The following is a 13483-nucleotide window of genomic DNA, read 5'->3' as shown; positions in this document are numbered from 1 at the left end:
CCAGCTCCAGGAGGTTAGACCTGCCTCAGCTTGGCTTTTTGTTTTTGCCTTTTTGTCCCTTTCCTTTCCTTGTTGTGTTCTTGGAGTGAGGACACCCCAGTGTGTACAAAGCAGGAGCCCCCACCCAGCCCATGTGCCCAGGAGAGCTCCCAGTGCATGGGCAGTGCCAGAGGATGCCCTTGCCAGGGCAATGTCCTAACCTGGATCTCTGCATGGAGCCTGTGCTCTGTGTGGGCCAGGAATGTGGTTTGGGATAGATGCTGCAATACCTGGGCTGTGCTAAGCCCTGTGTGGATAAGATTGCTTCAAAGTCAGTTGTGTTTCTTTGCTTTCACAAAGGTGTTTCCAAAGTTTTCGCTGTAGCTTTTCCCCACAGGGAAAACCCAAATCCAGGGTGGTGCAAATGCCTGATGCTTGAGCGCTCTTGTGACATTCCTGAGCACTGGCATGTGTTGACAGCACAGCAGAGTGTGGGTACCTGTGCTCCCTTGGCTTCTGTCTTTGGAGGACAGGGATGTTTCTGTGAGCAGGGAGGGGGTGATGCTGCCCTGCATGTGCCATGGGCATGCCAGTGCTCCTGCTGGCACCTGGGACACACCAGGAGAGCCAGGCAAAGGCTTGGGCAGGCACAGCCAGCACAATGGCAAAGCTCTGTGCCAGCCCTTCCTGTGCAGGGGATCTGTCCTTGGCTTACAGGGTGCAGAGGCTGCAGCAGAAATGTATTTACAGTGTTCTTTGAGATGTCTGTGTGTGAAATACTGTAAGGGGCTGTTTCTAATCAAAGAGAATGGAATCTCCCTAAGGAAGTCCAGCACCTCTGGGGTCAGGCTGGAGCTGCTGGGCAGTGTGTGCTGGCTGTCTTGTACCAGCTGAATGAAAATTTAGGGTAAACACTATAGCATGTTATATTCTTAGTTACATAATATATTACAAAATATGATCATGAGTAATAAATAATGAAATCAAAACCTGCATGACAGCTCTGAAAAGGGTGAAGGCTTGCTTGCTGTTCTGCAGTGCACAGCCATGATTCTCTTCCTCACCTTTCAACCCCACATGCCTTCTTGCAAGTCTCTCTGCTCCTTTCTGCAAATCAGGTACTGCTTCACCCTGCCAGGACTTGGAGGAATCTGGGCCTTGTGCATTTTGCAATCTCTGTAGACATTTTGGCAAGGAAGGGACAAGATAGACAATAAAATCTCAGCTGCCAAAAATGTATTTCTTTCTACTCCCCACCCACTCCCCCACCTCTGTGCTCCTCTGTACAGTCAAAGCTGCTTTGTGCCTCTGGGCCCTTTGCTGGCACGTGCCAGGTTCGTGCATCCTCTGTGACCTGTGCTGCTCTCTGTGCAGTCTCCTCTGCCTGTGAGCAGCTGGGGAGCTTGGGGGGAGACCCCTTTGCCTGCAGCACAAGAGGGCTGAGAGCTCATTTTTACTTTTGTGAAGCCCCCTTAGCATGTGAACAGAACACAACGTGTGCGGTTGCACTTGGTGCCCCCTCGCTGCACAGACCTTGGCATCCAGCTGAGACAGCAAATGCTGCCAGAGCTCTCACCCTGCCCCTGCCCATTTCCCCCTGCTCTGGTGCTGCAGTCCCCAGGCCCTCTCAGTGCTGTGTGGTCCCAGCAGCTGGCTGGCTCCTGCTCTGCAGCATCCACGCTCTTGGAGCTTGGAGAAGTCACAGCCATTGCCAGGAACAGCTTGGACCACCGAGCAGCAGGTGGGAGCTGGTGATAATTATATATCCAGGTCTGTGGAAGTGCTTTCCAGTGACTTGGTTAAAAACTCGTTTATCCACATGTATTTTGGGAGAATGCAAAGGCTGGAGCTGCTTTGTGTACATCTGGGCTCTTGTTTCTTACGTGCCTCTCTTTTCCAAGGCTGTGAGTTTCACTGCCTGAGAACCTTCAGTGGTGACAACTTCAGTTTAAAAGCCTTCTCACCCACCATTGACTTCAAGAAGCTGGGTTAAGATTTATAGCTGTCTGAAACCTGCTGTACAGCTGGAATTTAGGAGAGGGGCAGCCTGGTGCAGTGGGTACCTGAAATGGCTGTGTTTGCACAGGGAGCTCTGTAAATTGTTCAGTGTGTTATTGCACAGCCCGTGACCATAGCTGGGATGCTTGCAGGGAGGTGGGTCAGAACTGGTCACACACAAGCTGATGATAAATTTGGAAATATAAATTAATCTTTTCTTCTTTTGAAACAGCCAAGTTTGGAAAAATAACACCCTACTTGGCCAGCAAAGCACTGTCAAGTTTATTATGCATTAAGGCCAACCTCCATATAGCTCTGCAGTTGTATGGTTGAGTCTTTGCCAGGCCTTAAAATATGTTCTGTAAACTAAGATCTTGGTCAAGTTGGCTGTGTTCCCCATTTCCTCTGTATCTCTGGGTGTTAGGGGGTTTATTTAAATTCCCATTTGTTTCAAGGACTTGTAAGAATTGCTTTAAAAAAGGGAAAAAAAAAGGGAAAAGTTAAAGGAAATGTAAGTTTTCAGAGGAGTCTGTGATAGCTCCATGAACAGCAATGCTTGTGAGCACTTGGCAGCCTGGAGACCAGTGCTGACCAAGAAGAGCTGTTGAAACAGACCCCTGGTGTGAGCATAAAGTCTGGCTGGTTCCCAGCTCCTGGGGAGCAGAGTGGTCATATATCAGAGAGCTCTCGAAAGTTTTATAATGGATATTTCCTAATTCTCCCCCACCTCCAGGGAGAGGGGAACGTTCCCATGTAGCCTTGTAACACAGTGTAGTCTGATCCTAGCCAAGGCTATTAAACACCCTCTGTCCCTTGCCTGAGTTGGCTGTTTTGCTCCCAAAGACAGCACATGTGAAGCCCAGGTTGAGGTTCAGCAGGAGCAGTTGGCTTTTTGCTCCTCCAGGGCTGTTCTCTCCTGTGGATTCTGCCATGGCCCAGCCTCATGTCAGCAGATGAGGAGGATGGAGCCTGTGAATAGAATGTGACAGGACCCTGCTCTGGTGTAGGTTGGCAGATCTCCATGGGCCCCCCACTCTGTACCCCCAGAGACCTCACCTGGGGCTGTGCTGGTGGCTTTGGGGAGGGGGCTTGGCTGTGGTGTGGGGACAGTCCAGGGGCTCCTGAGAGTGCTGAGGTTGATCCAAGTCCTGCTGTAAAGGGTGCCCCAGGGACCTGTGAGGCTCCTGGGGAGGTGCAAGTTGTGTCCCAGCTGGGCTGGCCCATTGAATATGAAAATTCAGTTGATTTGCAGCCAGAGTTCTGTTCCTCATGTCTCTGGATGTAGTCACCTCCTCCTGGGACCAACAACTGGGTTAATTGCCATGAAGAGTCCTGCAGCTTTGATGTCCTGGCCACAGAGCAAAGATGCTGTGACAGCTCAGCCAGTTCTGTTGTTATGTGTGTTGATATCTCACTGTGATGGTGGGGTAGGAAAGCAAAAGGCTGTGATTATATGTTAAGGCTAATGACACTTGCTATGTGCCTGGTTTGCAAACCAGGGAAGTCCTCATGCCTTTCCCCATTCTCTGCTTTTACTCTTGTATTAATAAGAAAGCAGCAGTAAATGTGTTCCTGTTGCACTGTGCAGGTGAGTCCTGGAGTAGCTGCTCCTCTCCCTGGAGTTTCATCTAAATGTTGGCTGAGGCACAAAAAGCAGAGGGAAATGGATGAGAGTGGCTGGCAGAGACAGCAAAATAAAGGGTGTAACAGGGAAACCTGAAGCTGTCCCTTACCACTAACAGCTTTTATTTTTGAGCTGGGTTGGCCTCAGCCCCTGAGGTGGGAAGCAGCAGGTTTGGCCAGGGAGGAGCTGCATCAGCCTCTGCACATGCACTGAGCTGTGTTTGGTCTCAGCCCGTGCTCCCTTGTGCTTGGTGTGAAGGGCTGTGGGGTTCCATGCATGAAATAGAAGCCATCGTGCACCAGCTCAATGCTGTGAAGCAGCTGTGAGGCTTTCTGAGCCACCCAGGCTGCAGGGCCCCGTGGGGGAAATGCAGCACAAGCAGGAATCTGGGGTGTTCCTCCGAGGAAGGTCAGGAGGAGCAGACTGCCATTTGCTCCTCTAGCAGCTCGTGTTCTGCTGCTTTTGTGCTTTGCTTTACCTCCCTGAGGTGCTGGAGGCAGAAACTTGCTTTGCTGTGCTTTTTCTCAGCTCAGTTTCTGTCCTTGGGAGCTGAGTCCCGGTTCAGGTGCTCAGCAAATCCTAGAGCAGCTGATGCAGGAGGGAGTGGGATGGTGCCCCCAGTGTACTGCAGGGCAGTGAGAACAGCAGGTGACACCACCAGGGCTCAGATGTAGGTGTGCATGCTGGTAATTGGGACAGGCAGTTGAAAGCTGGAGTTGTCCGTGTGCTGCCAGTGTTTGTGCAGTAATTAATTCCCCAGCACAGCCACCCCGGCGGGGCGAGTGACAGGATCTGCCTGACCCAGTTCCTCCTGCACAGCCTGTGTGGTGGAACAGGTTGTGGCCAACACCCACTGCCCTCCCCAGCCTGGCAAAAAAAAGGCCTTAAACACCGAAAAGCTGCTCAGCTTTCGGCGCTGCTGGGTGGTGCCAGCCCATCTCTCTGGCTGCCAGCACACGGAGCAGGGATCCTGCATCCCTGGTGGGAATCACCTCCGTGCTGGGTAAGGGCACGGGGTGCTGCCACTGCTTTGTTCACTTGTGCTGGGCCCACACCCAGCTAATTGCCTGCCTCAGTTTGGGTCCTTTCTTTCCCTCTGACTAATTGCACCCTTCTTTCAGCTTTTTTTAAAGCACCTTTCGGTAATCACTGGTAATTATATTCAGTCTTGTGGCTGTCTCGAGGCTATTCAATCATGGTGTGTGCATTTTTGGGGGTGTCTTTGGCTAACACAGATTTTTAAGGAATTAGTTTGAGGGAACAAGCATGTTGGTATCTCAGCTCTCAGATCTGCAGGTGAAATGATTTTGTTGTCAGCCTTTAACCTCTGGAGGTCACATGTGGTTTGAACAAACCATGTCCATTTCCACTTCTTGCTCTAAAGAGTTAAACATGACAGTTCCTGTGTGTGCTTATTTTTTTAAATCTGCTTTAATCTGAGTTTACAGCCTAAAGATTTGCTTAACACAGTTAATGCTCATCTGACTATCATCACTCTTGATCTGAGTTTTCATCAGGATTTCAGACTTGTATTTCTATGGCAGTAAATTCTAGTGTTGTTGCTGTGTCTAATGAGGGTTCACTGCTCTATTCATGACCAAGCTTGTGATTTTTATCACATTCTAAGTCCATGTCTGTGTAGCAAGAGCTCCTATCTGAACTGGGGGCTGAATTCTGCCCATGGGCCCTGAAGGTTGAGTTGTTCTTAACCAGATGCTGAGATAGTGACCTACTCCTGCTCTACAGTAATTGCCAACCAGTTTGGACACCTGCTGTAGCCTTTTATTACTCTGATGTTTATCAGGATGACAAAAGCCACCACCTGAATCCACTGGACCGAGTTCAGTGTTTAGATAAGCCAGTGGTCTCCCAGCTGAATCTGTCTCACTGGTTAAAATGATCGCCCCTGTGCAAACTCTAATTGAAAAATATCAGTTTCATCCCCTCCCTGGAGCTGCAGTCACCAGTCTGTTTAAACTCATTTACATCTCAGATGTAGGAGAGTCAGATTCCATTATCTGAATGACATACATCTACTTAACCTTGTGCTGCTGACCTTGTTCCCACTCAGATAAATTTAGGAAAACCTTCCACCTTCATCTTCAACATGTGTCTGTGGGAGCACTGGCTGCCCTGGCTCTCAGGGCCCCCCACTTGCTCACTGAAGCCTCTGCTGGAATTACCCTGCCAATGGCAGGCAATGCAAATTAATCTTCTTACAGTCATTCTCCTCATCTATTTTTGAAATCTGACCTTGCTGATAAAGCAATACTAAGACAGAAACCCCCATCTGCCAACCCCCAGGCTGAAGGATGATTATAAAATCAAAATATTGCCTGAGTGAGTGAGAAGAGTCATGGTCCTGCACTTTAGAACAGCACATGTCACTGTCTGGATTTGTATCAAGCCAAGGGCTGTCTAAACTCCATGACAGCCCAGGGCAGAGCTGGATTACATTACAGCAATGGCCAATTGGTGAGCCAGATGGCAAATAATGTTACATTATGATGAAAAAGTACTTCCAGGCTCAGAGGGAATTGCCCAGGACACTGTCACATTAGTCTGTCAGACACAGGCTGAGCCGGGCATCCTTTGCTTCAAATCCTTGCTCTGCTGCTTAGCTACTGCAGCACTTCAGGGCAGTCCCTTCACTTCCCTGCACTTTTTTTTTCTTTTTCTGTGATTTTTAGTCCCTTTAAATGATGGGTTGTTCTTTGGATTGGTTGTTTTTTTGTTGTGTGGTTTTTAATTTTTTTTTTTTTTCCTCCTGAGCCTTGCTTAGAGTGGCCCCAGTCTCCTGCCACTGTTCCTGTGTGGTGACAATAACTGTATGGGCAATAACTAGGGCTGGTCCACCCTGTTCTGAGGTTTGCAGCAGCTGGAGAGCCATGATGGCAGCCCTGCCCCTGGGGTGATCTGTTTGTCCCCTTTGCTTGGTCAAGAACATCTTCAAGAGGTCAAGTTAGGGAAGACCCTCTTGCCTCTTCACTCTTTACAGCTTCTAAGCTGTAAATTTGAAACTGAGGGCCCTGGCACAGCAAATGCCTCACTCTGAAAGCAAAGTGAGACTTCCTCACCTGGAGAAGCCAGTCCCCCTTTGTGCTCTTTGGGCTCCTAAAACCCTAAATGAAGTGGTTTGTGGGATCACTGTTAACACTTGTGGCCGTGCCATAGCAGCCAGTAAAGTGACCAGAGTTTAAGGCCAGTGTCTAGCTCTAGAAAAAAGCAAATAAACACAGAAGAGCAGCCTCATAATTACTCTTGCTAATTAGTTAATGGCTGTGAGGTGCTTTGAAGATGAAAAGTGAGGAGGTGCTTGGTTATTATGTCCCAAACACCCCTGGAAGGGCAGCAGCAGCTCCTGCTGTGGCTCAGCAGACTCTGCTGCAGCAGCTCATCCAGTGCTGCTGAGCTTATCTGGGAGCCAGCAATAAATCAAGAGGGCCTTGGAGAGTTAAATCTCCTTGAGTTTCTTGTAGGCTTAAAAGGCAATGAGCCCCATGTAGCTGACTCTGCCTTGGGGCAGGGCAATGGTCTTGGTGAGCTTTTAAAGCCCCATCTGTCCCTGTTTTCCCTGATTTTGTGATCCAGGGCAGCTTTGCTGAGCCAGAGCTCACCTTTCCTGCCGAGCTGAGGTTCCCTGTGGTGGCATTTTCTCATATCTGAGTTCTTTGTCTGCTGGGGAAGGACACCATGGTGCTGGGGTGACCTGATCTGTAATCCTCTCACCACCACAGCTGGCATCAGAGGTTGCTTGGGCAGATGCAATTTAAGCTTTCAGAAAGCCAGCTCAGATGTGCATGACAAAGACTAACCTGATACAGACCTGGAAGTAACAAAGTGCCTTAAAATTGCACCTATGTGAAGAGTTTTTAGGCTGCAATCTTGCCTCTTTTCTTAAGCACCAGCATGAAAGAGATCTGAAGGAAGGATGCACTTCAAGCTATTTTTTTTTTTCTCTGAACTTGTGATGCGCTCCTCCTCTTCTTCTAATAAAATATGTCTGGGAATGCTTTGGGGGCTACTCCTGCATAGCTGGTGCCACACCTGTTGGGAAGGGGAAATTCCTCCTGATCTGCCTGTCAGAGAAGGCTGGGGGAGTGCTGCTGCTGGAATGTTTTATTGACAAAGCTGGCAAAAACACTTCCTTTCCATGAAAATTGAATTATTTGTTTGTTCAACTTTTGAATTTACTCTCTGTGGGCCAGACCTGCAGCTGTGGTAAATTAGCTCAGCTCCAGATGTGCCCTAATATATTTTGAGATGTCATTTCCCTGTATCTGTATGTGATTCTGTAGATCTTGCTGCTGCCCTGGTTTTGGCATTATTTCAGCTTTTGGTCTGCTTTGTCTCCTCGTTCAGCCAACAGATCCTGGGGCTAAGGGTGTGTTGGGATCTCAGTGACATGAGGCAGGCATCATGTCCACCATCTGCATTTGCAGAAGGTCAATAAGAAAAATCTGTGTTCCTGGTCTGCTCCATAGGCTCAGTTTTGTGCTTTGCCCACTGTTTGCAGGATGCAGGAGGAGTAAAAGAGTGCAGCTGTCAGTGCATCTCCTTTGCTCTTCCAGTGTCACTGCTGGTCCCTGAGTAGAACCAAGGCCAGGGATTTCCTGGTAAGAAACTAACCTGGAAAGTTTGTACTTAAGCTTGTAAGCAGGAGGAAAAAAAAAAGGATCCTCATGTAGTTTTGATGCTTTGGCACCTGTGGAGTTTCTGAGTACATCGTGCTGTTAGGACAGGGCTGGTTTTGGGGTTGTCTCAAGGCACAGGAGATTTCCAGCATGGGTTCCATGCAGTTTTTCTGAGCATTGCTCTAGAGCTTCAGTGGAGTTGGAAGAAATGAAAGCTGTAGGATGCAGACTGAGCAGGACAAAGGACTCAGTTATGCTGCCCTTGTGATTAATCAGTGTGGCTGGTTTAGCATCAGGGGGCTGTGTACCACAATCACAACAAACAAGGAATGGCCCTAAAACTGTAAGCAATAGAATTCTTTATGGAGAGATGGATGTAGTTCCTTGGTTTTCTCTTGGCTGGGACAGGGCTATCCCAGTGGACAGATGCACCCAAATGAGTGGAGAGCACAGAAATGAGCTGGGAAATAAACAGCTTTTCCTGCAGATGGTCTCAGGGGTTTAGATCTTGTCAAATACTGCTGTTTGTGGAGCTGATAGGTGCTCCTGGGTGCCATCCAACCATGTATCTGCCGTGGCCCATCCCTGCAAGTGTTGTTGAATGCCAGGTCACGGAGCAACCTGGTCTGGTGGAAGGTGCCCCTGCCCAGGGCAGGGGGCTCGGGATGAGATGGCCGTTAAGGTCCCAAACCCAGCCAGTCCATGATTCCATAGATTCCAGTCTATGACACCCAGTCTCTGATGCCGTGACCTGTGACCCTCACCCATTAACACCCCTGGGCTGCTGCGTGGCAAACTGGGGCTGGCAGCGCGCCGGGACCGCGTCCCGCTGAGCTCGGGCGCAGCAGCGCGGGGCAGCACCCCGTGAAATGCAGCAGCAGCAGCCGCGTTCGTACGGAGGGCAGGGCTGGGGCTGGGGCTGGGCAGGGCTGGGGCTGGGCAGGACGGGCCGTGTGTGCGGCGGTGGCAGCGGGGACACGGGGCGGGAGCGCCGCTCCGGCAGCGCCGCCTCTGCCGAGCCCCCTCCCTCCCTCCCTCGCTCGCTCGCTCCGGCCCCGCTCACGCTGCGCTCTCTCCCGTGCAGGGACACATCGAGGTGGACAGCGAGACCGTGTTCAAGTTGGCCGCCCTGGTGCTCCAGGTGAGTGTCTGCCCCGGCTCGGTTTGGCTCCGTTTATTCCCTTCCCGGAGTTTTTCCTCCCCCCCCGCAGGGTTGTTTGTGGTCTCCGCGGCAGAGGAAGCTGGAACACATAGGAGTTCTTTTTTGAAATGTTTGTTTGAGGAGTTTTAAATGGAAAGAGTAAAAGCTAATCAAGGGAAGTCATTTATCTGGGCAGGTTTCCATTCAATTTAATCACTTAGCCCTAATTTAAATACATTCCAGAGATCTGGGAAGAAAAGTGTAAATATTGTGGCTAAATCAGCTATATTATGCCTGTGAATCTTCTTTTCCGAGCATATGGTTTTGATACCTCTGTTATGTTAAAATATACAGTGTCATTTTTCCCTCTCATTAATCTAGTTTTGTTCTACTGAGACTTAAACTCCAGTTATTTACCACTTTCTGTGAAATAAAATTCTGCCTTTAAAAAACTGGGGTTTTCCCCCATTGCATTGTCACTGACAAAGTGCCACAGCAGCAGCTCCATCTGCCTGAACAGTTGTTTTCATCTCGAGTGAGCACAATTCCTCCCAACTGCTGACCTGACTGTACAGCCAACCTTTGCCTGGATGGGAGAGGAGGGAGAATTGTATTTCACTACTTGTGCAGTAAAAGCAGCATTTGATTTGCAATGTGAAACTCATCCCCGTTTTGGAAGCAGTTTTATTTGTGCTGTAGGTGGATTGTCTACAGCTGGGAGCACGAGGGGCCAAGTCCAGCTCTTGAGGCTCTGTGTTTTGCAGGGAGTGTGGTGGGGGTCAGGATCTGCCTGCAGAGCTGTGGGAGTGGGGAAGTGAACAATGCTGGGAAAATCGAGGGTTTTGAAGAGATCATGTTTTAATTCTGTCACTGTTTTTCAATTGTAGGAAGCTAAAGGGGACTATTCCAGGTAATAACATTTTCCTTTCTAATACTGGTGTGCTTGATGGATGTGTTTTTCTGTGTTGGCATTGTATTGCAAACAATCACAAATGGGGGTAAAGTCCAGCTGCGAGCAGTGCCCGAAGAAAGTGAAAAGTGCTGCTGGGCTGGATAAAATCTGAGTCTGCAGGGTGAGTAATGCCTTTTGTGAGCAAGCTCTGAGTCAAAACAGTGTTTGAGGCCACCACGCTGTGCTCCCCTCCCAAGTGTGGGTGCCGCAGTGGGAGAAAGGGAAGCTCCCACACTTCCCTGCTGGGAAAACCTGTGCTTTGCCAAACTCTTGCCAAGAAAACCATTGCCTGTGCTTCTGCTGGCCTGTGTTTGGGTCCCTGAGGGTGACCTTGCCCACAGCCCTGCCCGTGCAGGGACACAGCCATCAGCTGCCCCGGGATCAATGAGCCATGTTCTCCTGCAGCTGCCCCGGGGCCTCTCCCTCCCCACACTTGACCCAACACTTGTGTTCTGGCTGATGTGCGACCCCCTTGCTCTGCTTGAGCTGTTTAAAGCTGCATCATCAGGTCTGCTTTCCCCTTGGAGGTGCTGCTTACCCAGCTCTGATTGTGATAAGGAGCTGAGGGGGGGCAGGTGGGGTCACCTGGACCTGCTGGAGCCACGGGGAAAGACCTTCCATTAGAAGCAGCTCACTGAGCAAATAGAGATCCAGAAGATTGGCTTTGGTCACGTTAATATTTTACTGCTTGCTGAGTTTCCATATGGGGGTAGAGGTGTATTTTACACTTTAGCTACAACAGCTTTGGAGAGCCTTCAGTACAGACCTGTGTGCCCAAATGCGGGAGCAAGTCACGTTTGACTGCCAGAGTGACTCTGCTATCCCTTGAGGGGCCAGTTGTCAAGTAAATGCCAATGCCAATCCCTAGACCCCTTCCCTTCAAAGGCCTGTCTGTTCTCTGCCAGAGGACGCGCTCTGTGAAGTCCATCAAACCTCCTCCTCCTCCTCTTTGTTGGCATGCTGTCACACCTGCAGGGAGAAGAAGGTGTTTTTGATCAGCTGGGTGGGCTGGCTGTGCAGACCACTTCTGTTCCTGTTCATGCTGTAGACCTGCTCTGTGACCCCCAGTATACTGCTTATACCTGCAATATGCTGCATTTTTCTCTAGAAAGACCTCTTATCTTGCCTGATCTCTACAGGGACGCCCTAAGCTTAGCTTAGTTAGGCACAGATAACTAGAAAATCACTGCTGACTCCACAATAAGTAACTTGTTAAGCTGTAGCAACTGGTGGCACAATTTTCTTGATTCTCAAGAACAGGGGTTAATGTTAAAAACCACCTTGGTGGTGAAAAGCTCCCTTATGTGGTTTAAACTTAACACAGCCTCCTTATCATTTGCCATAAATAGGTTTGTAAGTATGGCTTCAGGAGCCCAGGACCTGTGGCTGTGGCTGTTTTCTGTGCTTCCCTGGACATGTTGCAAGGAGTGGATTGCCCGTGGTTACCTTCAGAAGTATTTAAAGAAAATTGTAGGGAAGAGCACTCTGCTACAAGAGTGATTTCCAAATGCAGCTCTTCCCCTAAGAGTTCCATCGAAATAGCCGCAGCAATTGTTCCCTCTGTTAAACTGAACATATGTTATGCCCCTGTGGCAAATGAACACAGCCAGCTGTCCCAGGCCCAGTGAGCACACCAGGAGTGAAGGAATTCCATGTCACATATCACAAGTGGTCCTTTGGGCCAGTGCTGATAAAGCACTGGCTTAATTACCAGCATATCTTAACGAGGATACCAGAGGACTGGCCTCTGCTGCACGGCTTGCTGTGCTGCACAGACTGTGTCCCTGTGCAGGGGGATTTGCCTCCCTTTGCAGTGCCTTGAGAGTGTTCTCTGCTCGCTGTCACTTGGACATTCTGCTTTGAATCACCTTCTGGAATGTGGCTCTTGCACCACCTCAGCTTCCGTGAGAATGTGCGGGTTGATTTTTTTGGTACTGGGTTAGTGCTGAATGAACACGGGTAAATACAGGAATTGCCTGAAGTCCTGGAGATTAGCTCTGTGGAAGTGAGGATTGGGCCAGTCCAGGCAATGCTGGGGATCTCTTCCTGTCTGATTTTTCACACACATCCCCTAGGCAGCTTTTCCATGGGGACACATCCTGTGGTGGGGGTCACCATGTGGCATTCCCCTGACGTCAGCTCCGTACCAGGGCCTGAACGCTGTGTTTCTCTCCTGTGGTTCTATAGGAACCTCTTTCCCAATCCTCTGCTCAAATTCCCAGATAACACCCTGATGGCAGGGAGCAGCAGCCTGCTGAGAAACACCCTCCCCTGCCCCATGCTGAGTGGGTGAGCACATTCCTTGGAAATCTGTTTCTTTTCAGTGAGCAAACCTGACACGTGGGCGCTTGGAGAAAGTAAAAAACTTTTGATTTCTACACCACCAAGGTCACTCTGGAGGGGCTTCACAGTCTGGTAGCACTGGCAGGCGTGGGAATAGCAGGGACTTTGGGGTTTGGTCCTTGCAGGTGCTTTGCAGTAGGAGCCCAAGGTCCTGAGCTGGGCTCTTACAGGACAGGGGTTTCACAGAATCATGGAATGGTTTGGGTTGGAAGAGATCTTAAAGATCATTTAGTTTGTGCCTTATTATTTGGGGAGAGACTTTATGTCAGATGATAGACCCAAGCTCCACTTTGAGAGGACCCTGGTTTTGAAGTCATGTTTATAATTTGGGAAGAGACTTTATGTAAGATGAACCATCCAAATCCCACTTTGAGAGGACCCTGGTTTTGAAGATATCTTTATAAATCTTAAGTGCATGCTTCAAAATTACACCCCCAGCATGTCCTGATTTGGACAACTCTAGATTCTCAAAAGCCATGACTGGCTTTGGGACATAGGAGGAATGAGGAGCAGAGGTGGCAGCAGTCCATCATGTACCCGTTTCCTTTTCCTGTTTACCCAGCTGGTGATCCCAGCCAAGATAATTCCCTGCTGTGTGTGATGAAGAGGATGTCACAGGGATGCTCAGTGAGGTGTCCCTCTCTCCCCCACCTGGGATGGTGTCAGGGCTGCCCTGAGCAGGGCAGGACAGTCCTGCAGCTCTGCTGTCCCCAGCAGGGCTGGGATGCTGCAGATTCCTGCCTCCCTGAGCAGCGCTGGGCACGCTTTGCTCAAGAGGAAGGATGTAACGCTGGCTCATGTTTGCTTTCCAC

The 13483-nt window shown here is 49.7% G+C and overlaps 1 protein-coding gene across 2 annotated transcripts in view; it reads left to right on the top strand.

Moving 5' to 3' along the window:
- Positions 1–13483, top strand: part of FRMD4B (FERM domain containing 4B) — a 125052-nt gene that overhangs the window by 74154 nt on the left and 37415 nt on the right. For both annotated transcript variants that reach the window (XM_054516092.1, XM_036391285.2), the window contains exons 6-7: positions 9320–9376; positions 10264–10286. In XM_054516092.1, coding sequence (XP_054372067.1) covers positions 9320–9376; positions 10264–10286 — 80 coding nt within the window. The remainder of the gene's footprint in view (positions 1–9319; positions 9377–10263; positions 10287–13483) is intronic.

This window comes from Molothrus ater, chromosome 11 (genome assembly GCF_012460135.2).
Source record: "Molothrus ater isolate BHLD 08-10-18 breed brown headed cowbird chromosome 11, BPBGC_Mater_1.1, whole genome shotgun sequence".
In the NCBI taxonomy this organism is placed as follows: Eukaryota; Metazoa; Chordata; class Aves; order Passeriformes; family Icteridae; genus Molothrus; species Molothrus ater.
The sequence above is the reverse complement of the archived record's forward strand: the minus strand, read 5'-3'. Positions and strand labels throughout refer to the sequence as shown.